This window comes from Chelonoidis abingdonii, chromosome 19 (genome assembly GCF_003597395.2).
Source record: "Chelonoidis abingdonii isolate Lonesome George chromosome 19, CheloAbing_2.0, whole genome shotgun sequence".
In the NCBI taxonomy this organism is placed as follows: Eukaryota; Metazoa; Chordata; order Testudines; family Testudinidae; genus Chelonoidis; species Chelonoidis abingdonii.
This window is the reverse complement of record NC_133787.1, coordinates 3,958,121-3,980,915: the sequence shown is the minus strand read 5'-3', so window position 1 is coordinate 3,980,915 and position 22,795 is coordinate 3,958,121. Positions and strand designations below refer to the sequence as shown.

The following is a 22,795-nucleotide window of genomic DNA, read 5'->3' as shown; positions in this document are numbered from 1 at the left end:
ACAGTCGATATGTGGGACACAAGAGCAGTGTGGAGCTCCAGGGTGGAAGGACGGCTGTGTCTCCTGTATCTCGGGGGAGCGGTGCCGGCCTCGTTCAGAAGGATGGAGGCTCCAGGGCTGGCCCTGGGAGGTGCTGCCTCCCAATCTATGAGAGGCCTGGAGATAAATAATGACATTCTGCTCCACTTCTGCCAGAGGAGGTAGGATCTGGCCAGCCCAGACATTTCAGAACTGCAGGGAACAACTCCAGCTGCTTGGGCTGGAAGAGTTTGTCTCCAAGACATGGCTACACATAACCCTTCTCTCGGGCTACATCTCCATGCTTCCCAGCTTGGGCAGATGTACCCTCAGACCTGCATTAATCACAGCTACTCGTTTCAGGGACTGTTTGTTTGGCATCTCTGTTACTGCGCTGGCTCTGCAGAGCCAGCCCAGTCACAGGAGAGAGACTCGTTATTCTCGTGCACTGGCAGAACTGGCTCCTGAGTGCCAATCAGGTCCCCCTCAACAAGGCTGCACAGGTGTTGCCAGGAGCAGAATTTGGCCTGCAAAACCTTTATTCTGCTGGTCATGCACAAGATGGAAAGCCCCCAGCTTGACTTTGAGAACCCAGGGTAAGTGTGTGGGCTGGCAGCTAGAAAAAGGGTTAAGGTGCTGAGCTCCTTCGATCCGGAGTGGGCAAGAAACAGGCGCACCCCTGCTATCCTGGAGTCCCTGTTGCAGAGTAGGGGTGAATGTTAAAACTGACCTGGAGGTGAGGGATGGTGATGTTGAACCTACAAAGTCAGGGTGCAGAGACAAGCGGCTTATTGAGGCTCTGAAAGCAGGGACGGCCAAGGCCCTGAAACACCAATTTTCCACCAACGTGCCAACTGGACATGGCTAAGAACGTGCCCCCAAGTAAAGCAGAGCAAAGCTTGCCCAGCCGGTTACCTGTCTGCTATGCTGTTCCGGGTTTCCCTGGTGATGTCGGGGGCCGCTGGCCATGGCTGGCTCACGACGCCGTTGGAAGATGCATTTTCCTGAGTTAAAGCAGTCTCCAGTAACGAGGGTGTGGTCAGCCTGTCCACCTCCACAGGGGCCATGTCCAGGGATTGCTGGCTGTGCTCGGAGCTGTGCCGGTTCCTCGGGGACAGCAAGTGCAAGGCCGAGGCGGCTGAGGCCATGCTGTCCGCATGGTGGTTGGGCTCCAGCACTTCTGCAGGGAGCCCGGACGGGGCTGCAGCAAAGCTGCGCTGCAACGTCTCAGAGGCGATCTCTGGGATATCCTGGGACATGGCCGTGGAGGCTGAGGAAATGACGTCTGGGGAGCGCTCACGGGTGGGTGAGGCCTGGGCTACAAGGGGCTCCACTTCCTGCAGCTCCAGAGCCAGAGGGGGGTTTGCTGGAGTGACCTAACCAACATAAACAAGCCAATTTTCACTGTAATGCAGAGACCCAAACCACATAAGTCATCTCAAGGACCATCAGCACCTCATGCCAGCCAGCCTTCAGGGAAGAGAGCAGCGAGACCCCCTCCAGGGCTGCTCAGGAGCCAGGCAGATGGGGGAGGCCCCCAGATATCTGGGCCTGATTGCATTCTGATCCTTTGTCGCTCCAGCACCCCTACTACCCGCCAGCACAGAACCAGCTGTCCAGTAGGACAGCTCTGTCCTTCCTGTGTGCTGTTAACTCCATCGGGAGCAGCATTCACTAACCGGGGTCACATTGCACTGAGTAAGGGTTTGCAAACACTTCAGCACATAACACCGCCAGTCCCAGAGGTCCAGGGGACTGCACAGGTGAATCACATACGTTAGTGCCCGCAGGACCAGGTCTAAGATTTCACGTTTTTCTCACTAGCTAAAGGGGCATCATCTTAAAACACCTGTTTCCAGTTGAAGATTTCATGCTGATTGTTACAAGTAACATCTAAACTCTCCAGAACTGAAAGAGATTTGAGGAAATGTTCCTCTTTCCATTTGTTTTACAGGCTACAATCAATTTAACGGGGTCTTTCCTACAGAAGCAGGGGCAAACACATTTTAAAAGAGGAACTTCTTGTTGCAGGCCCAAAACACAGGCAGCAGCAGACTCAGCTCGGATTTCAGCGTAATCCTGGTCAGGAAATGGAGAACGTCAGAACAATCTGTGTTTCCTCTGAGTGTCTGGTAGCTTTCCCTAGGGGGCTTCCTTGACTCCCTTCCACCCAGCGACAGGGTCTCCTAGCACAGGGAGTGACTGCTCTTAACATCGCTGATGGTGGAATAAGAGAAGTGACCCTGTGCTAGAGTTGCCCCCGTATTTAAAGCCATGACTTTTACGGACAGGCAACCTGCAACGACACATGCTGGCACAGCAGCACCTTCCAGCCAAGAACAGGAACCAGACCTGCTAGCCACTCAAATGGGCCAGGAGGGGCACCCTGGTGCATTCCAGCTGGCAGAGGATCATGGAAAGAATGGGAGAGTTACCATGTGCCAAAAGCGGAAGGTGGCAACAGTGCTGGGAGCCTTACCGGGACAGGAGCCTTTGGGGTCAGCTTGTCAGGAAGTCCAGGGATAAGGACTGAATGGTTTCTAGGACTTGTCTGGAGACTGCTGCCACTGCTGCTCAGTGTGAGGCTGGTGTCCAACTGCATCTTTGGGCTCAAAGTCAGGTCCTCAGATGGCCTATACAGGGAGACGGAATGAGCTGAGCACCAGATTTTGTAAGGTTGGTTCGGGCAGAGCCCCTGAGCTCAGGAACTGAGATTCCTGCTGCACTTGGTCAATGCAGGAGTGCCTGGCCCCGGTTTACCCAGCAACCCCCAAGGTCTGTGGTTCCTACTACCCAATGGGAGACCTTCCCATGGACTGCTCACTCTTCCTAGACTAGGGACTGAACAGAAGAGCTTCACAACCTTGCTAGAGGGAATCTGTTAGAATCCAGGGGGTCAGATCCTGAAGGGGGGGACCCAAAGAGGATGGAGCTCACTGTTCTCAGTGGTGGCAGATTACAGAACAAGGACCAATGGTCGCAAGTTGCAGTGGGGGAGGTTTAGGTTGGATATTAGGAAAAACTTTTTCACTACGAAGGTGGTGAAGCACTGGAATGGGTTCCCTAGGGAGGTGGTGGAATCTCCTTCCTTAGAGGTTTTTAAAGGCCTGGCTTGACAAAGCCCTGACTGGGATGATTTAGTTGCGGATTGGTCTTGCTTTGAGCAGGGGATTGGACTAGATGACTTCCTGAGGCCTCTTCCAACCCTAATCTTCTACGAACTTCTAGTCTAGCCTATCTCTGGGGGCGGAGAACAGGACACAACAGGATTGGTCCTTGCCCTCCTCTTCCAAGCACTGAGGCTTCTACCCTATTATACTCTCCACCACCAAGAAGCTGTGCCTGATATTCCGTCTAAGTGTCCCTCAGCCTCCCAGTAATGCCTCTCTGTCCTTGGCGTCTGCTGTCTTCACTGCTTGCAAACCACAACATCCTCTTTGGAGGAGCAGGGAAAGCAACCAAGCAGCGGTGCAATGGGAGAACCACTCTGAGGCAGGAAACAGAGCTTGCTGTCTCTGCGCCATCCCGGACTCCTAAGGGGAAGGAGGCAGGTTCGCTCAGCGCTGCTAAAGACGTGTCTCTCTGTAGAGAGTGTCTCAGACGCCTGCAACTGGAACCAATTTATAACCCCAGCCTGCTCTGCAGATGGGGCCCGACTCGGCTGGGCAGGACACGCGCTCTGTCTCCACTTACCTGGGCACAACAGGGTCAGTGACGGAAGCGCTGCTCATGGCTGTGACTGCAGTCAGGGAACTGATGCTGCTTCCCGGTGACAAGGCAATCTAGCACAAACACAGAACCATGCTTTGAGAGGAGGCTTTGCTGCTACGCCTCTTCCTGAGCAACTCCTGGCTCCCTCCATAGTCCCGCTATGGATTGTGCAGAGGGTGACAGAGACTCTCCCAAGATTTCAGATGTGCTTAGGGCACCAGTCAAGGACCGGGCCCCTTGGTGGCCTTTGACAGAACTGGGCATGAGATTTTGGAGACCCAACTGCGGATCGGATGGAAAGGCCCTTCTGGGGGTTTGCTCCTTTCCTCTCAAAGACGGTACTTGCTTTCCCTGCTGCAGAGCACTCACAGGTGGAGTTCGGCAGGGCTCAGCCCTGTCACCCATCCTGTTCACACACACACAGCTGCTAGTGGAGAAGGGGCTAAGCTGTTCCACTTGGAGGTGCCCAACACTTAGATCTACATCCCCTTGTCCATCCTGGATAGCGTAGTCCCTGGGTTCTCCCCGCACCTGCTACAGGAACAGACCTGGATGGAAGCCAAGTGGCTTGGCCTTGACTTAGATAAGTGCTGCAACAAGTAGAGAGAAGCATTTAAATGAACTCATGAGGGACTGCTGGCCACCTTCTATGGGGTATGTCTGACCATTGCTGTTACAGTCTGCAGTGTGACCAAGGGACCTAGAGTCCAAGTGGCAGAGGGCAAAAGGGGTGCAAAAGGAATCCCCTGGATCTGGTATTTTCATTCAAGTTCACCAAAGTGTGTCATGTGAGGTCTCTCATAAAACCCTGTCTCACACTGGGCATCAATATTATTGCAAAACATGCATGGATGGTATGTGAGGAGTTACGTATGTATACTGAAAATTAAAGTTCTTAAAGTCTGTGCCTAGGGACTGGTCATCAGCAAAGGTGAAAAACAGGTTTTCCTCCAGAGAAGAGCTGTTTCTCCATTTGTTTCCACATAGATTAAGTACTGGATGTAAGTTCACTCACAAGTTTGAACCAAATGCTAAGGACGGACCGTGGAATCTTCCAGACAAGAAATTAAGAGGAAGAGGTAACCTGCAGGAGTTACCCTGTTTAGGGGTAGTACAACGAACTTCCGAAACTCTAACTAGGAGAGTGGCCAGGAGTGGCTTCAGGCCTTGGTTTCAGAACCATTCCAAGGGTCTGCCCAGGTGTAGACAGACAGCTAGAAACCTTCCACATGAGACAGGTTAGAATCCACACTTCTAAAACCAGAACACAGTAGTCGAGCTGCTCAATGCAGCAAGCGGTGCCATGTAGCCATTGTCACGCTGGCATCACACCAGCCACCCCTCGCTGCAGTCTGAACGCTGGGGACAACACGCAGCACCAGACAGGTCACCCAGTGACATGCACAGTGACCTGGGAAACATCTCGAGCTTTTGCAGGAAGATGGGGAAGAATCTTGTAACTCACTCCTCACAGCCAGCGTTATGCATCAGCACGAGGCAGTACATCTGGCACCAAGACAGAGCAGCACCCCAAACTGTCAGTGGGGCACGCTCCAGAGACACCTCACAGACCGATGCTGCAGAGCCATTGGTTCTACACGTGATGAAGCACTGAGGGAAAGCATCAGATCCAGTCTGTTTCCTCCTGCTGTCCCGGCAAAGCTCCAATACACAGACATATGGAGGAAACAAATAGTTTTGGATCGCTGAAGACAAGAGGCTAAGCCCAAGAGCCCCACCTTCGCAAACCGAACCACCACTGGGATGACTCCCCCCACTAGGGATGAGAGCACGGAAAGGCTTATCACAGTGGAGCTCGGTTCTGGGGAGTACTCATTCCCTGGTACGAGACGTCGCAGAAGTGAAAGCAAAACCTGAGTCGCCTCACCCAGAAGAAAAGACACAGAAATGATTTGACTGAACTGTGCACTCTCCAGTGGCTTCCTAGGCTGCAGACGTGACCTCTGTCATACTCCCTAATTAGGTTGGCCTTGTGGGCACTGCCAAGAGTTGGGGGAGTGACGCTGTGCCCACTGGGGCACTCTCAGCCATTTAGCAACTTGGGGCTTTTCCTTGCTACTTGGCCAGAGAAGAGTCCTAAAAATGGACTCGTACCTTCAACATGCCCAAAAGCCTGCTGGGTAATGGTGCAGATTCCCCGGCACCTCTAAAGCAAGCCAGCTCTGCAGACAAAGTCCTCTCTGAGCAGACAGCAGCAATAAAGACAAGCTCTGGGGAGCACACCCAGGCCACTTCAGAGAGGGGCAGTCTTTGCACACAGCCCTTGGGAGATCTCCACCCCACAAAGCAAGAACATGCTGCCACACCGCCAGCTCACTGGTTTGGGGACGGGTCTTGCACCAAGGATGCTCAGGTCCCATCTTCCTGCTGCTCGTTGCAGGTCTCTCTCAGCATGAGCTTAGGTCAGCCTGGCATTTTAAAGGTGCCACAGCCCACGCTACTAAGCTCTGGGCTCCCTTCCTCATTATTGTATTTGCATCTCAACCCCGCGAGAAGCAGGAATACTGCAGTTTCCTCCCCAAAAGAACCCTTGCAGGAAACCTCTGGGATTCAGGTTGTTTGGTCCTAGGAGCCAAGATTTCCTGGTGGACTTTCCATAAGCCAGCTACAAAGGGTAAGAAAAGGCTAAGAGCTCTGAGCGCTTTCTATGCTTTGTACACTAGATTATCTGGACTACCCGAGTCACCACATCCCAGGTGGGATTCCTCAGAGCGCAAAATCCCAGACCATCCCCTACATTCCCCACTGGCTCCACCCATCACACCAGCTACCTGCTGAAGAGATGTGCTTGGGGTCATGAACGCATCCGGGGTCATCAGCTTGGGTTTAGCATCATTGGAGAGAGCAAGAAAATCTGCTGGCACAGGCAGGTCTGCAATGCGCCGTAAGTCTGGTTGGGAGCCATGGACGGACCCCTTCTCCGATCCCAGCCCTTCTGCGCCCAGGTCAGCCAGGTGGTCTGGAAACACTTCAGAGAGAGATGTACAAATTAGAGCTTAGAGAGCTTCCAAAGGAGCCAGGCAGGGAGGGTTTTATTCCTGCAAAGCATGAGTTATACCACTTCCGCCAGCCCAGGCGCCAAAGAACTGAACTGGAAAGCCGACAGCTGTCACGGTCAGGGCACGGAAGCAGCCTGATGGAGGAGGAACAGACTCAAGGCCTTTGTCAGAGAAGAGGGCGCATGTGATCCATACGCAAGCTTCCCTGCAAATGGGTTTGAGTGGCACAGCAGCAATACAGGGCAATACACGGACCTGGGGCCAGCCTTCAATCCCTCCTCTGCCCTTCTCACCAAGACCTGCCTGAGCGCAGCTTCCCCAGGAGGAAGGCCCAGACCAGCCAGAGGGGGCACTACAGAGTACACAAAGCACCTCCATCGCTCAACATGCTCTGTGCTCGGCCTCAACATGCTCTGTGCTCTTTAACCTGCCAGGCCTCCCACGCCCAGCTCAGCAGTCAGGATGCCCTCGGGGTAACAAAGTCAATCCTCCAAAGGATGCCAGGAGCCCACCAAACATCCCTTCCAACCTTGCTGAGGCTGCCAGCAATGATGGAAACATGATGCCGGGAAGCTCAAAGCACCAGATGGTTCCGGCCAGAACCCCCGACAGCAGGGACTTACCGAAATCTTCATGGGAGCTGTGGGGAGGGATAGGTGCAGCCATCTCTGGACTATGAAGAGGTTGGAATCGGATCTGCACATCCTGCAGGGCCCTGTAACGTTCCAAAATTCTGGGTTAGTTCACATATCAGCCACAGAGCCGTAAATCGCAGCGATTCCCCTTCCTGGAGCTGGTCCTGGAAAGCGCTTAAGAATTTTCTGCCTATTAAGGACCAAGTGGGATTCCCCAGTCAGTGCTGTCCTGTCTCAGCCCTTCCTGGGCTGACCACACCTGAAAGCTGTCCAAACTCAAGCCCCAGGCAGCTACATGGCAAGTCAGCACTAACCCAACCAGTCCTGGCCCCCAGGTCAGCAGAAATATTCAGCTGCTGACACATTGTGCAAAGGCTCAGAGCTCAAGAGTCCACAGGAAAAGACACAGGAAGCATTTTAAATGGAGCAAGGAAGAGACCTAGGATCCACTACCCAGTCAGGCCAGAGGCCTCCCATGCCAAGGATACTCTCCGTGTCGACTGCTCCAGGTGGGTTTCATCCTGAGGGACAGGACTGGGGGATGTGTGCGGGAACAGTGGGTGATGACACCCCAACCGCCGGGAGGCAGAGAACAGCTAGTGAAGGAGCGCACTAGGTTGAGCAGGACAGCTGTCCAAACCAAGCCCTACACATACTCACTTCGTGTGGACGCAGAAGAGCTTGATCAGCACACCTGCCGCCAATTCGACAGCCCCAGCCCCCTGAGCACCTTCTGGAATAGAGATAAGAAATATGAAGTGAGCTGTAGCATGGTGTGCTGCACATGTCCTTAGGCCTCAAACTCTCGGGAAGCACAGGGTCTGAGGCGGAGCGCTCCCTTGTGCTCATTCAGATCTCAGTGAAACGGCTCTTAAAATCCCTTTGCACTCTTATGGACTCTGCCCCTGCTCTGAACAGCCACCTCCTGCCTGTGCGCTCACACCACACAGATCCGTGGTAATGCCCCCTCTGCTCCCCTGAGTGCCATGCCAGAGGGCGAAATGGAGGCATCCAGAGGGATCCCAGTAGCAGTCACCCAGCGATCCTAAGCCCTGTGCCCTAGCCATGAGCCCATCCTCCTCCCCTCAAGTCTGGGCCGCTCTAAGCAGGTCAGTATTGTTCTCCAGCACTGCCAGCTCATCAAGGGAGTTTCTCACGAATATATTCCGGCCGTGTTGCCAGGAAGCAGCCCCCAGAGCCTCCTCGGAAACAAGGGCTGGCTGCCCCTCGCTGCTCACCTGTGCTGAGGCTGTCGCTTTCCTCTTCAGCTGGGAGGACCTCTGTGTGCCGTAGCCGGCAGCGGCTCACGACCTGGATGCCGAAGCTCAGGACCGGGTGGGTGAGGAGGAACTCCGAGATGGAACTGAAGTAAGCTCTGCCCTCCTCCTGGTTCTGCAAAAGCTCCATCACATACAGGACCTGGAAGCAGAGCACCAGAAACACCCTGCAACAACCCAAGTCATTGGGGCTTTGGCAGCAGACTGCCAGGTGTGGTCAGAGAGTTCTACAATGAACCCACCACCAGCCTTCCCCTTGTACCCAAGAGTAGCTCCCACACAACCTCCCAGAATGCCACGCACAGCTTACCAGAGCCAGGCAAAGTGCAATGTATGCTGGGAAGTGTAGTCCCCACGAGCTGCCCCTCTCTATTAGAGAGGTACCTGTCTAGGTGTTTTTCCACTCATCACCATGGGATCTAGATCTGGCTACAATATGTCCCATTTTTGCCAATTGCCAATGCAGCATCCCAATGACATCTATCGTTAGTGACAAAGTATTAAATTTTAATTAGCTTAACAAAACCTTAAGTTCCACCGTCTAAATTCTGCCTCCTCCCTCCCATCCCAGCAGCCTTCAACAAAACGATCAGAGCGCATCCAGGCTTGCTACCCCAGCCCAGGACATCAGGGCTCAAGTCCTGCGTAAGTTACAATTTCACAGACAGCACAGAAATCACAAAATTAGCCCAATACTGTGATTTTTCCAGCAGCGGGGAAGTGGAAGCAGGCAGGTGGGTCAGGAGGGGGCAGCATGGTGCTATCCTGGGCAGGAGGAGCAGGAAGCATGTCTCACCACATGGCACGGGCCAGCCCAGTTGAAAGCACTCTGCAGTGAGCTCTGACCCAGGCCACACTTAAGACTTCCTGTCCAGCTGGCAGGGGGGAGGGGGACAGCGCTGACAATGTGGCGATTAGGAGCCCCAACCCGTCCCACCCCACAGCAGCCCCCGAGTAGACACTCTGGGAGCAAGACCAGCTCAATCCCCCCACCGTAGCCATCCCCGCTGCTGCTTGCACACAAGCAGCTGTGGGCAGGAGCTCTGTCCTGGCAGAGGGATCGGGCTGGGGGGAGGGATACTGGTCTCAGCTCCTCAACAGCCTGTGGTGTCTCCTCCGGGTTGTGCTGGGGGGTAGGAGGGGGCTCCTAAATGCCACATTCAGTGCCACTCCTTTCTCCCTGCCAACCGGACAGGAAGCAGCAGTGGCACCCTGGGCACGGAGCTAGCCTGGCCCTGATCCCTGACCCAGCTTGGACCAGCTGGCACCATGTGATGAGACAACTGACCTGCCACATCCCCACTGTCCTCCAGAACCGGACCGGCCCACTAACTGCCCACAGGCAGCCATGGCCTTAGCAGGGATGTCTGCTTCCACTTGGTGGCTGTTGGAAAAATCGCAGCAGTCTGGGGGGCACTCGGCCACTCCGATATTCTATGACACTCGAACATTCACCTGCAAAGCTGCTGAAAGTGTTTTTTAAAAATCCATGATCGTCACAGGGCCCCAAACTGGATGCATAGAGGGGAAGAAGAGAGCCCCTGTACTGGGCTACAGCACCAGCGGGGTTTTCCCACTAGATATCAAGGCCACCTCAACCAGAGAGAACCAACAGACCTCTCAAAGCAAAGCAGAGTCTCTGCTCTGAGATAGCTGTGCTGCTGCCAAGCAGTGGTTACTTAGCATTGCTCTCTGTCCTCCAAAAAGGAAGGAGCTTAAACATGAAGGAAAGCCAGTGTTTTTCCCTCCACCCTGTTACAGCAGAGTACATCTGATCTCTCATGCTGAGAGCTCTGCCACTAGACAGGCACCCTGGGGTGGAGGGATTAATGACAGAGCAAGAGTGTATCTCTGAGTCACCCAGTTTTGAGCAGCTCAGTCGAAACATTACAGCACTTGGGGGGTCAGTTTCCTTTTCAAACGAGAATTTTTACTTTAACACTCGCATTAATCCTGTGCCTCACTCAAGGCTCCTTTGGGCCCAATCAGCACCAGCAGAACTATTCTCCACCTTACAATGAAATGGTGCAGGCCAACTTTGCCTCTTCTCAGCAGTGAGTGCAGCCAACCCTTCCGCAGTTGTGGTGGCGGCACAGGAGACCCGATCTCCCTCCACCCATCGTGGCTGAAGCAGCCAGTAAAGTGGAGCCACCTACTTTTCTCTGCACGTCGCTCAGTATCAGGAATTCGGCAGAGAGGTCCAGGCAGGCTTTCAGACTCGGGGGAACACTTTTGGAACTGAAGATGTCAGGGGAGAAGCTGGGTTCCGCAACAGGAGAGAATACACAGAAGGTGAGAGCCATTAGCACAACAGAAAGCCTCTATGGCACAGCATTGCAGTTTGACTAAGAGCAGCTTAGCACAGTGCTGGTCAGATGTTCCGCTGCCCTCAGTAACTGAAGCGATGGAACTCCATGCAAACATGGGAGGGGAACTGGCAGAATAAAATTTACCCTGTGGGCCTAAAGTGTTTAAACCCAGGATGCCAGGCTAGTAAGAGGAGGGATGCTGGGATCGTGGGCTAAAACACAGCTTAACAGCTGAGAGACCAGCTGGGCAAAGCACACCACACCACCAGAGTACAGGGTCACCATTCAGCACTCAGCTGTGTTCTACTCAGTGGGTTGCGAGAGGGAGATTCCAAAGCTGGCTCTCACGTCTGCATCCACTGGAGCTGCTTCCAAGGCCCATGATCCCCCAGCAAACAGAAGCTGTCATAACTATAAAGGGAAGGAAACAGCCCTCCTGCGTACAATACTATAAAATCCCTCCTGGCCAGAGACACCAAAATCCTTTTACCTGTAAAGGGTTAAGAAGCTCAGGTAACCTGGCTGACACCTGACCCAAAGGACCAATCAGGGGACAAGATACTTTCAAATCTTGGTGGGGGGAAGGCTTTTGTTTGCGTGCTCTTTGTTTTGGGGTTTTTCGCTCTTGGGACTAAGAGGAACTAGACATCAATCCAGGCTCTCCAAATCTTTCTGAACCAATCTCTCAAATTTCAAACTTGTAAGTAAACAGCCAGGCAACATGTATTAGTTTATCTTTGTTTTCTCAACTTCTAAATGTTCCTTTTTGCTAAAAAGATTTATCTCTGTTTGCTGTAACTTTGAACCTAAGGCTAGAGGGGGTTCCTCTGGGCTCTATGAATCTGATTACCCTGTAAAGTTATTTTCCATCCTGATTTTATGAGAGAATTACCACCTCTTTCTTTCTTTAATTAAAAGCCTTCTTTTTAAGAACCTAATTGATTTTTCCTTGTTTTAAGATCCAAGGGAGTTGGATCTGCACTCACCAGGAATTGGTGGGGGGAAACAAGGGGGAAAGGTTAATTTCTCCTTGTTTTAAGATCCAAGGGTTTGGATCGGTGTTCACCAGGAACTTGGAGAAGTCTCTCAAGCCTACTGGGAGGGAGATAGTCTGGGGAGAAGGTAGACAGCGTTTCCCAAATAACTCTTAAAGGATTTGGGTGGTGGCAGTAAAACCAGATCTAAGCTGGTAATTAAGCTTAGAGGTTCTCATTCAGGTCCCTACATCTGTACCCTAGCGTTCAAAGTGGGGAAGGAACCTTAACATGGTGGTAGCGGTGGGATGATAAGGTGTCTGGGGCTTTCCCTGCATTGTAGGTGGGGACTTGGGTTGCTTCTGATGATAGGGTTTGATTTCAGTTTGCTCCCTCTGATATTCGCTCCAACTGCTAGTAGTTTTTTTCTTTTCTGCCACTTCCACCCATTTGGCTCCAATCTCCCCCGCCCTGGTTACAGTTTTGGGCTTCCCATATAGGATGTACCTGTCTATTTTTTCAGGAACACCCTTTAAGAACTGCTCCATTTGCATTAGGAAGGACAGATCTTCCAGAGATTTAACATTTGCTCCTGATATCCAGGCATCCCAATTTTTCACAATGTGGTAGGCATGTCGGGTAAATGACACGTCTGTTTTCCACCCTTAGGGCTCTGAACCGCCAACAGGAATGCTCGGGTGTTAGCCCCATTCTGATTTTGGCCTTGTTTTTAAAAAGTTCAGAACTGTTTCTGTGTTCTTTTGGCATTTCACCTGCCACCTCTGCTAAGGCCTCAGCTCTATCATGTACTGGTCTGTAGAGATGCTGTACCCAAGGCAGGCCCTTTTGAAATTTTCTAAGAAGGCCTCAGTATCATTGCCTGCCTTGTAGGTGGGGAATTTTCTGGGATCGGAAGCGGTACCTGGAGAGGGGTTGCTAGGGTTGGCTGATATATCCTGCCTAGCCCTTGCTAACTCCAGTTCATGCTTCCTCTCTTTTTCCCTTTCCTCCCTCTCTCTTTCCCTCTCCTCCATAGCTCTTTCAGCAGCTTCATTTGAGTTTTTGTAATTCGAGCAGTCTCTCATGTTTCTTTTTCTTTTTTTCTGCTTCTGTTCTGACCAGCTCTAGTTTGGTAGCTCTTTCACTGGTCATCATTTTTCTTCTCTCTTGTGTTCGGTCACACCCCCTCTGCAGTTCACTGAAACGGGGATGCACTCAGCTCAGGGCAGCCTAGTTAACAGAGACTTTCACAGCATTCAGGTTTTTTTGTTTTTTGTTTAAACTAGCTATACCCGAGAGGTAGAAAGAAAAAAAACAGTTCAGCCTGTAAATTCCTTTTGCTAACTGCTTGCTCACAGTCTGAAACCTTCTCTTAACAAAGACCCTTTTTTAAAAACTTAACACCTCTGCCTTTAGGCAAGAGATAGATATGCATCTACTTCAGCTCTGCTTTCCAAGCAGCTAAACAGGAGAAAAAGAAATCTTACTGGCTTTTGGTTCCTTTAAAATCCCACTGCTGCTAACCATGTCAAGGTTCCTTCCCCACTTTGAACGCTAGGGTACAGATGTAGGGACCTGCATGAGAACCTCTAAGCTTAATTATCAGCTTAGATCTGGTTTTACTGTCACCACCCAAATCCTTTAAGAGTTACTTGGAAAACTCTGTCTACCTTCTCCCCAGACTATCTCCCTCCCAGTAGGCTTGAGAGACTTCTCCACCAAGTTCCTGGTGAACATCGATCCAAACCCTTGGATCTTAAAACAAGGAGAAATTAACCATTCCCCCTTCTTTCCCCTCACCAATTCCTGGTGAGTGCAGATCCAACTCCCTTGGATCTTAAAACAAGGAAAAATCAATTAGGTTCTTAAAAAGAAGGCTTTTAATTAAAGAAAGAAAGGAAAAATTCTCAATAAAATCAGGATGGAAAATAACTTACAGGGTAATCAGATTCATAGAGCAGAGGCAAACCCCCTCTAGAGGTTCAAAGTTACAGCAAACAAGATAAATCTTTTAGCAAAAAGGAACATTAGAAGGTTGAGAAAACAAGAGAAACAATAACGCGTGCCTGGCTGTTACAAACTTGAATATGAGAGAGTGTTCAGAAAGATTTGAGAGCCTGGATGATGTCTAGTCCTCTTAGTCCCAAGAGCGAAAACCCCAAACAAAAGAGCACGCAAACAAACCCCCCACCCAAGAAATTTGAAAGTATCTTGTCCCCTGATTGGTCCTTTGGGTCAGGTGTCAGCCAGGTTACCTGAGCTTCTTAACCCTTTACAGGTAAAAGGATTTTGGTGTCTCTGGCCAGGAGGGATTTTATAGTATTGTACGCAGGAGGGCTGTTTCCTTCCCTTTAAAGTTATGACAGAAGCTTTGTGGGGGATGGAGCATACAAGATTGGACAGCCGTTCTCAGTGCTGACTGGCTCCCCAGAGCAGTCCTGTGCTGCCCCAGTAACACAAAACACTAAGCAGACAAAGCGACAGGGGAAGAGATGCTGGAACTCTCGCCACACCGGACAAAGTGAGCAGTCATTATTTACACAGACAATGCACTGGCTCCAGAATGCTTTCCTGGGACTCTGGGTACATTTGTACACTACAGACCTGAGCAAAGTTGACCGAGTAAAGCTGTTCAGGGTCAAACCCCCCAAAGCCCGGCTATCAGCCATGGACACCCAGATCCATTTGGCACAGAGCTCACCACAGTACTGACATTAGCAGAGGCTGATAGGTAACTATGCTAATTTGACACAGGAAGAGGCTCCAGTGGGACTAGAATAGACTCCACTGTAGATCACCGACAGCCTCTTCCCCTGCAGAGTAATTATATTGCCAGGATCCTAATAGGTCCTTGAGTTCTGCTTGGACATGTGGAATCTGCAGACTAAGCCCCGCCTCTCAGAAACCTAGTTTGCAGGTCTAGGTGCATCACCACTCACCGGACAGTTTGCAGACAGGTCCAAGAAACGGTGCACCACATCTTCAGCTCTCGGTTCTGATCCGCTCCAGTGATGAGAAACCTCCAGAAAGGAACCCTGAAGGCACACCAGAGAAATCTTGGGAAGGAATGCTGTAAGAAGGCGTAGCTCCGCTCTGCAAGCACGTCCTGCAGGAACGCTGCTAAGAGGCTGCCTGTGGCTAAACTTGGCCAGTAATGTTCCACACTCCCAGGGCTGTTTCTGCACCATGGGCAGGCTAGAACCTTGCACACCTTCTGAGGCCCTGTTCTCCAGGGAATCAGTAAGACGTCACCCAAATGTCAGAAAGGGTCAGAAGCAGGAACTACGACAGAAGCTTGAGACAGAGTAAGCCAGGCTAGGCTGACCAACAGCACTAGCCTAAATGTATCATTCTACCAAGAAGCACTTTCATTGGTGAGTTCTCCACACCCAAGAACCAACTCTAGGAATAGGACAATTTTGCACTGCCTCACTGAGCCCCAGCTACTCCCAGGTTGGAGAGAGCAACTCATTCCATACAGGACATGGTCCGCTTGCTGCTACAATAGCTGAGTACTGCGTGTGTAAATGCAATTACAAGGATCCTGTCTTAAACCCATGGAGCTGAGGGTTTGCTACACCCTGCGGCTCAAAGTCCAGGACCAAGACTTACTCTGGGTCTTGTTTTTTGTGATTATCACAGAAGAGCAGGCAGGAGAGCGGCCTGCCGTCATGGGGCTTCCATTCATGCAGGCACCTAGGAGAGAACCAGAGAGAAGAGGGCACAGGTACAGCAAAACTAGCAGAAACAGAAGGGCTCTGAACAATTCACAGGCTTCATTACTCAGTCACCGCTTTGAACTGAGCCCGAGTCAGCAGTGATCAAGAGTTACCGCCTGATGGCAGTTTGCTGACTTGTGTGAAACAAGTCCAGCTGGCAGTGAACAGGGACTTTGCCACAAAAAATACCACAATGATGGGCATCTGCATGGAGCATCTAGAACCAGAATGGATAATGGAGATTGAGCTCCGCCTCTCGGATTCCTGTGGCAGCAGTTCAGCAGAAGGATGTTTGCTCTGCCACTGCCCAGGACGTTCCTGTTCTATGGAAAGGACGTCTGTCTCCAGGGAGAGCAAGTGAACCTTTCACCAGCAGTAAACTGATTCTCTCTCCTCCCCCATTTTTAGAAGTGCTGAGCACATCCTACAATACTCAGCAATTCTAAAATGCTCTGCAATGCTAGGACGCTGTATAGACATTAGTCCTACAGGTCCTCCTCACAGTCTGAGAAGGAATCAGACAAGGAATCCCCAAGAGCTGAACTTCTCCATCTCATCCAGGGGAAGTTCCAGTTGTCCTCTGTTCCATGACCCATCCCTTCTTTTCTGCTTCTTAAGTTACCTTGGCTCATCTTGCCCCTCTATGTAGATCTGCCAGAATTTGACATAGCCGTCGTGGCTTGCTGTGGCCAAGACGGTCCCATCTGGAGAGAGCGCTCCCTCGCTCAGGCACTAACGAGGGAAGAGGAAAGCAAACCAGTCATTGCACGTCTCTTCAGAAAACCAGAATTTAATTACAGAGAAAGGGTGCTAAAGAGAAGTCCGTGAGTGAAAGTAACCAGCGGTTTATGCCCTCACCAAAGAATCAACATGTTTCCACTCCAGGTATTAATCCCCTTTTCCAGACAGAGAGTTAAATATGCTGGGTTGTGCTGGTAGGCAACTGAGGCCCCCATCTGATGTCACTCCTTTCTTAAGAAATTCATATTAAGAGCACATTTAATTTCATTTCCAAATCTTTGTGATCTCTACTTCTACAGCCATTAACTTATACACAACATCAACTTCGCATTTCCTGCTTCTGCCAAGAGTTAAGTGGAGAGAAATATACGAGTTTTTGGAACTAAACAGCCAAAATATTAAACTGTCCCAACCCAAGCCTGTAATTCTGATCCAACCTAAAGCTTTACACCAAAGAGTGTACTCGCCGCTTAGCCTGATGGAAACTGCCAACGAAAATATGATAAGCAGCTTCCCTATAATGAACACACCCAGTCAGAGGAAATGTTCAAATTACATTACAAAAACTTCCCTGTGTTACTGACACTGAAAATGCATCACTTACCTGTAACTGGAGGTTTGTTGAGATGTGTGGCCCCTATCTGTATTCCACACATGGGTATGCATGTATACCATATGCCTAAGTCCAGAGATTTTTAGTAAGCAGTGTCCGTTGGTCTGCACGTGTGCAGTTCTCCTCATGCTCTGAACCAAGGTTATAAAGGGCAGTGCGGACCAATGCCTCTCCAGTTCTTTCTCCCACCGCAAATCCAGTTATGATCTGCAGCAGAGGGACAGAAGGCAGGTAGTGGAATACATACAGTGACCACACAACTTGAAGAACCTCCAGTTACAAGTAACCAACCTCCATTTCTTCTTGGAATGATGGTCCCTATGTGTATTCCACATGTGGGAGATTAGCAAGGGTAGTGATACAGGAGGTAGGTGTGAGGAGGCAGAAGTGATGGTTGACTGTAGCACTGCTGTCCCCACAGCTATATCTGTAAAAGAAGATTGGACCAAAGCATAATAGCCTGTGAAGATGAGCAAGCAGCTCCGGGTAGCCACACTACATATCTTCAGTAGAGGTATGACTTGCAGTGCTGCAGCAGAGATTGCTTGTGCTCAGGTGGCATGGACCCTCACCACCTCTGGGGGACAGGGAACGTGAGCTAGTTGGTAGCAAAAGATAATGTAGTCAGAGATCCATTTAAAAAGTCTGCGCAGATACAGCTTGAACCCTTGATCTCTCTGTTATGGTAACAAAAAGTCTAGGTGTCTAGGTGCTTTTGTTCTTTAAAGATAAAGGACCAGTGCTCTTCAGATGTTCAGAGACTGAAGTGTCCTCTCCTCATCAGAAGCATATGGTTTCAGAAAAAATAATCGACAAGTGGATTATTTGACTCATGTGAAACTCCTTGTTCTGTCATCAGGTACCACTGAGAACAGCCTAGATCCATTCTCTTTGGAACCCCCCTTCAGGTAGTTGAAAGCAGCTATCAAATCCCCCCTCACTCTTCTCTTCTGCAGACTAAACAATCCCAGTTCCCTCGGCCTTTCCTCATAAGTCATGTGCTCCAGACCCCTAATCATTTTTGTTGCTCTTCGCTGGACTCTTTCCAGTTTTTCCACATCCTTCTTGTAGTGTGGGGCCCAAAACTGGACACAGTATCCAGATGAGGCCTCACTAATGTCAAATAGAAGGGAATGATCACGTCCCTCAATCTGCTGGCAATGCCTCTACACATACAGCCCAAAATGCCGTTAGCCTTCTTGGCAACAAGGGCACACTGTTGACTCATATCCAGCTTCTTGTCCACTGTAACCCCTAGGTCCTTTTCTGCAGAACTGCTTCCTAGCTATTCGGTCCCTAGTCTGTAACAGTGTATGGGATTCTTCCGTCCTAAGAATAGTAGTTAGAGGAGGAATTGGTTGATAAACTGGATTTCCTTGTACAATCTGCCTGTCAGAAACCAGCTGGGAATGGGAAGATGGTAAACCAGTTTCTCCTCATCCAAGCTGCTAACACAGATTCCTTGTCTGATTCCTTCTTTCGTAAAGACTCTGGGTGTCATAGCTAGCCTGAATGGAAGGACTCTGGCTTGATAATGGTTTTGACAAAGGAAGAACTCGAGGACCCTTCTGAGGGATGGGTGAATATCTATGTGAAATTATACATCTTCCATGTCAAGTGCCATGAACCTGGTGCCGTCTTCCAGAGAGGGGATTACTGATGCTAACGTGACCATGTGGAATTTTAGATTTTTGGACAATTATAGTTAGTTGTCATAGAGGTTAGGAGTCTATTTCAGCAGTGGGTGGATGAGGTTCTGTGGCCTGCAATGTGCAGGAGGTCAGACTAGAATATCACGATGGTCCCTTCTGGTCTTGTCTATGAGTCAAGAACGGGTCTCCACCCCCCATTCTTTTTGGGGACTAAGTAGTATGGGGAGTAGCATCTTCTCCCTTCGAGTTGAGATGGAACTCCTTCTACAGCTCCCTGGTGGAGAAGGAAGTCCACTTCTTGACACAGAATTTCCTTGTGAGATTGGTCCCTGAAAATGGACCACGAAGGGGCTGACAAACTCAATCAGATGCCTGGTAGTGAATAATTTCTAGCACACATTTGTCTGTTGTTAAAGCCCTCCAGTGTAGGCAAATCGGATAAGGAAGCCTCCAAAAAATGGAGGGATAGGATGATGTGGCATCAATAAAAGGATGTGGGTCTCAACAGTCCCATCAAAATTAAATCCTTGGCTGTGGGTTAGAGTGAGCTGTGGTGGTAGACATTGCAGGAGCAGGGTACCTGGACCTTTGAACCCTCTATTGTTTGGTTGATGATTCCTGGGAGCATTGGTAGTAAAATTGTTGAAGTGTCTTGCTCTGTGATGCTGCTTCTTCAGAGCAGGTACAGATATCCAGAGAACAAAACATTGTCCTCAAGTCCTTCGGAGAGTGGAAGGAATCATCCATCTTATCACTGAACAGGTTAACTGTATCCATGGCCAGATCTCGAATGGTACTCTGCACTTTCCTAGGGAAACCTGAGCATTGTAACCAGGAATCTTTCCTCGGGACAATGGCTGTAACCATCTCTCTGGATGCTGTGTCCACAGCATCTACTGCAGCCTGTAGAGTGTTTTGGCCACTAATTTTCCTTCATCAAGCAAGGACTGGAACTGAGCTCTGTCTTCCTGAGGGAGTGTTTAATTAAAATCCAACAACGTCACATAATTATTGAAGTTGTATTTAGCTAGAAGGGGCTGATCATTTGAAATTCTAAAATCGGAGAAAGGCAGAGAAGACCATTCTCCCTAGCAGGTCGAGCCATACGGCAGCTTGTCCAAGAGTGCAGTTTTGGGGTGTTGCAGCCTGGATTTTTTGGTGACTGCCTGTGCCACCAGATGGAGATGGGGTAACTGCCTCATCTGGGGAAGCTGAAATTGCTTCCAGAACAGTTGGACTAGTTGGATCTGCTTCAACTTTGTCTTCCGCTTACTCTGATGTGGCCAGTTGGTACTGGCCAAGAAATGGTAAGTAAGGCTCATATACTGATCCCAGCTGCTTCGAGTAGAGATCCTAGGGGAACCAATAATGCCAGCATCAAGGATCAGTCAGCTGAGGAGGATCTCATGGGACTGGGTATCATCTGTCTCTTGCAAAGTCATCTGATCGACGAACAGAATCCTTGACTCTTAGGCTTTTGTTTGTCCTTGTTTCTGTATGGCAGGGTAGGGGCTCTTCTGGAACCTCCGACTCATCAGATGAAAAAGCTAAGCTACCGGCAAAACTGACAATGCCAATGGCTGGGTACTCAGGCTCGTGGGTGGGAAAGGAGAGCAGCTCTATGTCCTCAGAATAGCTTCTTCCATGGGTGTAACTGTGCGTCTGAATAAAGAGGAGCTGAAAGGAAATGGGAGTGAGGACACGGGAGAGCAAAAACGTCCTCTGGGGAAAAGTAGGTCTCAGACTGCCCCAGCGTACAGGGTGAGTCAATTGGTGGAGCCATCGGATCCTGTGCTTCTCTGGTCACAGTGGAAGTTCGATCCCTCTGGGGCCATGATGATATTGGCACAGTCTGATCTGGATGTTGAAGGGACCAGCAGTGGATGTCGATCTTCAGTTTGCACATTGGACCCAGAACCAATGGATGTGTGCTCTTTCGCGCAACTTTCTCCTGCTGAGATTTACTCAGGACTAAATCTTTAGGACCCATTCGTGAGGACTCCCCTGACTCGAGGAGGGATCTCATTTCTTCAGGTCAGCTCTAGAAACAGAGGGCTTGTCTCTATGCTTGTGAGAGTGCTCCTTACTGTCATGAGAATCCACCTCCTTAGGCTTGGAAGTCTCGTCCTCAACTCCTGAGCTTGTGCTTTCAAGGGCAATGCCTGCTGATTGAGGCTGATGTGTGTGTGTGGGTGGGTATCTCCCCAACTGAGATATGAGTGGGATCTCATGGCCTTCTCCAGATGTTTACTAAGTCTTCACTCTCGACTCTCATGAGTTCCGGGACGGAATGAGCAGCACATGCTGCACTTAGCTGAGATGTGAGCCTAGCCTAGTCAGTAAAGGCAGCGTTGGTGTTCCTTGCTCATTGAAAAGGAGCAGGGGCAGGACACACAGTTCTTAAACCACAGTACTCTGGGCATAATTCTAGTCTCCTGGGGAGCATTTGCCTGAAGTGGGGGGAAAAACAGCTACGGACGTACACTCATACTTAAGACTAGAAGAATACTAAAACTATTTACAATATTCACAGACTGAAGCAGTCAAAATAAGCAGCTGCGGATGCAGAAGGTTCTGACTCAGGCCATGCGGTGGTCAGAAGGAACTGGAGAGGCACCGGTCCGCACCACCCCTTATGCCCTTGGTTCAGAGCACAAGGAGAACAACTGTGCATGTGCAGACACGCTTTCTAAAGATCTCAGGCATGTGGTGCGCATGTGTACCTACGTGTGGAATACACACAGGGACCATCCCTCGAAGAAGAAATTGTACAATTCTCATTTACTTTCCCCCGTGATGCAGTTTTATTTACTTTTCACCTTTCACTCACTATGGAGAGTGAAACCAAACTCATTCATTGTTACTCCTTGCAGGATCTAATGCATCCAAGGTTCACACAATCACCTGTTCGACACCTGAAATGTTTTTACTGATATTTAGGCCTAATCTACACACTGGTTTTGTACCAGTACAAATACTGGACAGAGGTGTGATTTTGTACAAATGTAGTTCTACTGCTACAACCTCTAGTGTAGACACAATTATACTAGCATAAAGGTGTCTTTACTTCTCAGGAATAAGCTTTCCCAGTATAACTTCACCCACACTAGCAGTTGTACCAGCAGAACTACTCCCGTATCGCTAAAGCTGTATCTGGTGCTTAGACAAGTCTTTAGAAATATCACGAATAGGATTTGTAAATCTTAAATTACACTCATTGTCTACAGATGGGTTTTTCAAAAGCACCTAAGTGACTTCCAGCGGGAATGGTTCCCAAGTCATTCTGGTACCTCTGAAAATCTTATATATGCACATTTACGAATGATGCATCTTATACACATTGACAGCATCCCCTTACAGTGTAATTAGTTCTCTGCATTCCTACAATTTCAGAAATCGATTGCAGTTTAATGGGAACTAAGCCCTATGTGATACAGAAGTCAGAGATGAAAGAGATCCTTCGATCCCATTCAACTCCTTGTAATGGTAGGACGAAGGTCTCCAAAGACCACACCCAATGAAGTCTGCTAAACGGAGTTCATAACTTTTCCTACATGTACATTCTTATCCTTCCTGTTGTCATAGTTCCCCCATTCTGTCTGAGAAGGTGAAGGGTAGCTGTGAGAGCATCAGAAGAGAGCTGCTGTTGAGAAGGCAAAAGCCAAAGAGCCTGAATGCTTTTTTCACACCCTCAGGGCAGCTGAACTTTGAGGGTCTACCTGATAAGTCGTACACTTCTAAGGTAATCACAAAGATCCACACAAAAGGATTGAGTATCATGCTCCACAAGAGCCATTGGGTTGGGTAAGTAATTTGGCCTTTGATTATCGCCAACAGCCAAAACATTTATGGGCCAATACAGCATTTCTCTAGAGGTGGCTTTTGGCTGGTTTGGCTGCAACAAAAATTAGGGTTGCTTTGAGATGCAGGCTCACCTGCCACTCTCCTATGTTTGCAGAACTGCCCACTAAGCCCGTAAGCAGAAACTGCAGGACAATCTGATTCTCCTGAAAATGGCTGAGCCACTAAACACTGTTGTGTTTCCAGGAACGATGGCGTCCCCACCATATTGCTTAGTGACTCGTACCGTCGAGGTGCAAATGAGCTTATCCTGCAAGACAGACTG

At 49.9% G+C, this 22,795-nt stretch overlaps 1 protein-coding gene across 1 annotated transcript in view; it reads right to left on the bottom strand.

Annotated features, from left to right (window-relative positions):
* The window catches only part of EDC4 (enhancer of mRNA decapping 4), a 57,929-nt gene that overhangs the window by 15,932 nt on the left and 19,202 nt on the right, over positions 1 to 22,795 (bottom strand). The window contains exons 8-18 of the mRNA XM_032788496.2: positions 16,286 to 16,395; positions 15,557 to 15,640; positions 14,884 to 14,979; positions 10,818 to 10,920; positions 8,623 to 8,803; positions 8,045 to 8,117; positions 7,373 to 7,464; positions 6,522 to 6,718; positions 3,712 to 3,800; positions 2,498 to 2,651; positions 934 to 1,394 (exon numbers count right to left, since the gene is read on the bottom strand). Of these exons, the coding sequence (XP_032644387.1) occupies positions 934 to 1,394; positions 2,498 to 2,651; positions 3,712 to 3,800; positions 6,522 to 6,718; positions 7,373 to 7,464; positions 8,045 to 8,117; positions 8,623 to 8,803; positions 10,818 to 10,920; positions 14,884 to 14,979; positions 15,557 to 15,640; positions 16,286 to 16,395 (1,640 nt within the window). The remainder of the gene's footprint in view (positions 1 to 933; positions 1,395 to 2,497; positions 2,652 to 3,711; positions 3,801 to 6,521; positions 6,719 to 7,372; positions 7,465 to 8,044; positions 8,118 to 8,622; positions 8,804 to 10,817; positions 10,921 to 14,883; positions 14,980 to 15,556; positions 15,641 to 16,285; positions 16,396 to 22,795) is intronic.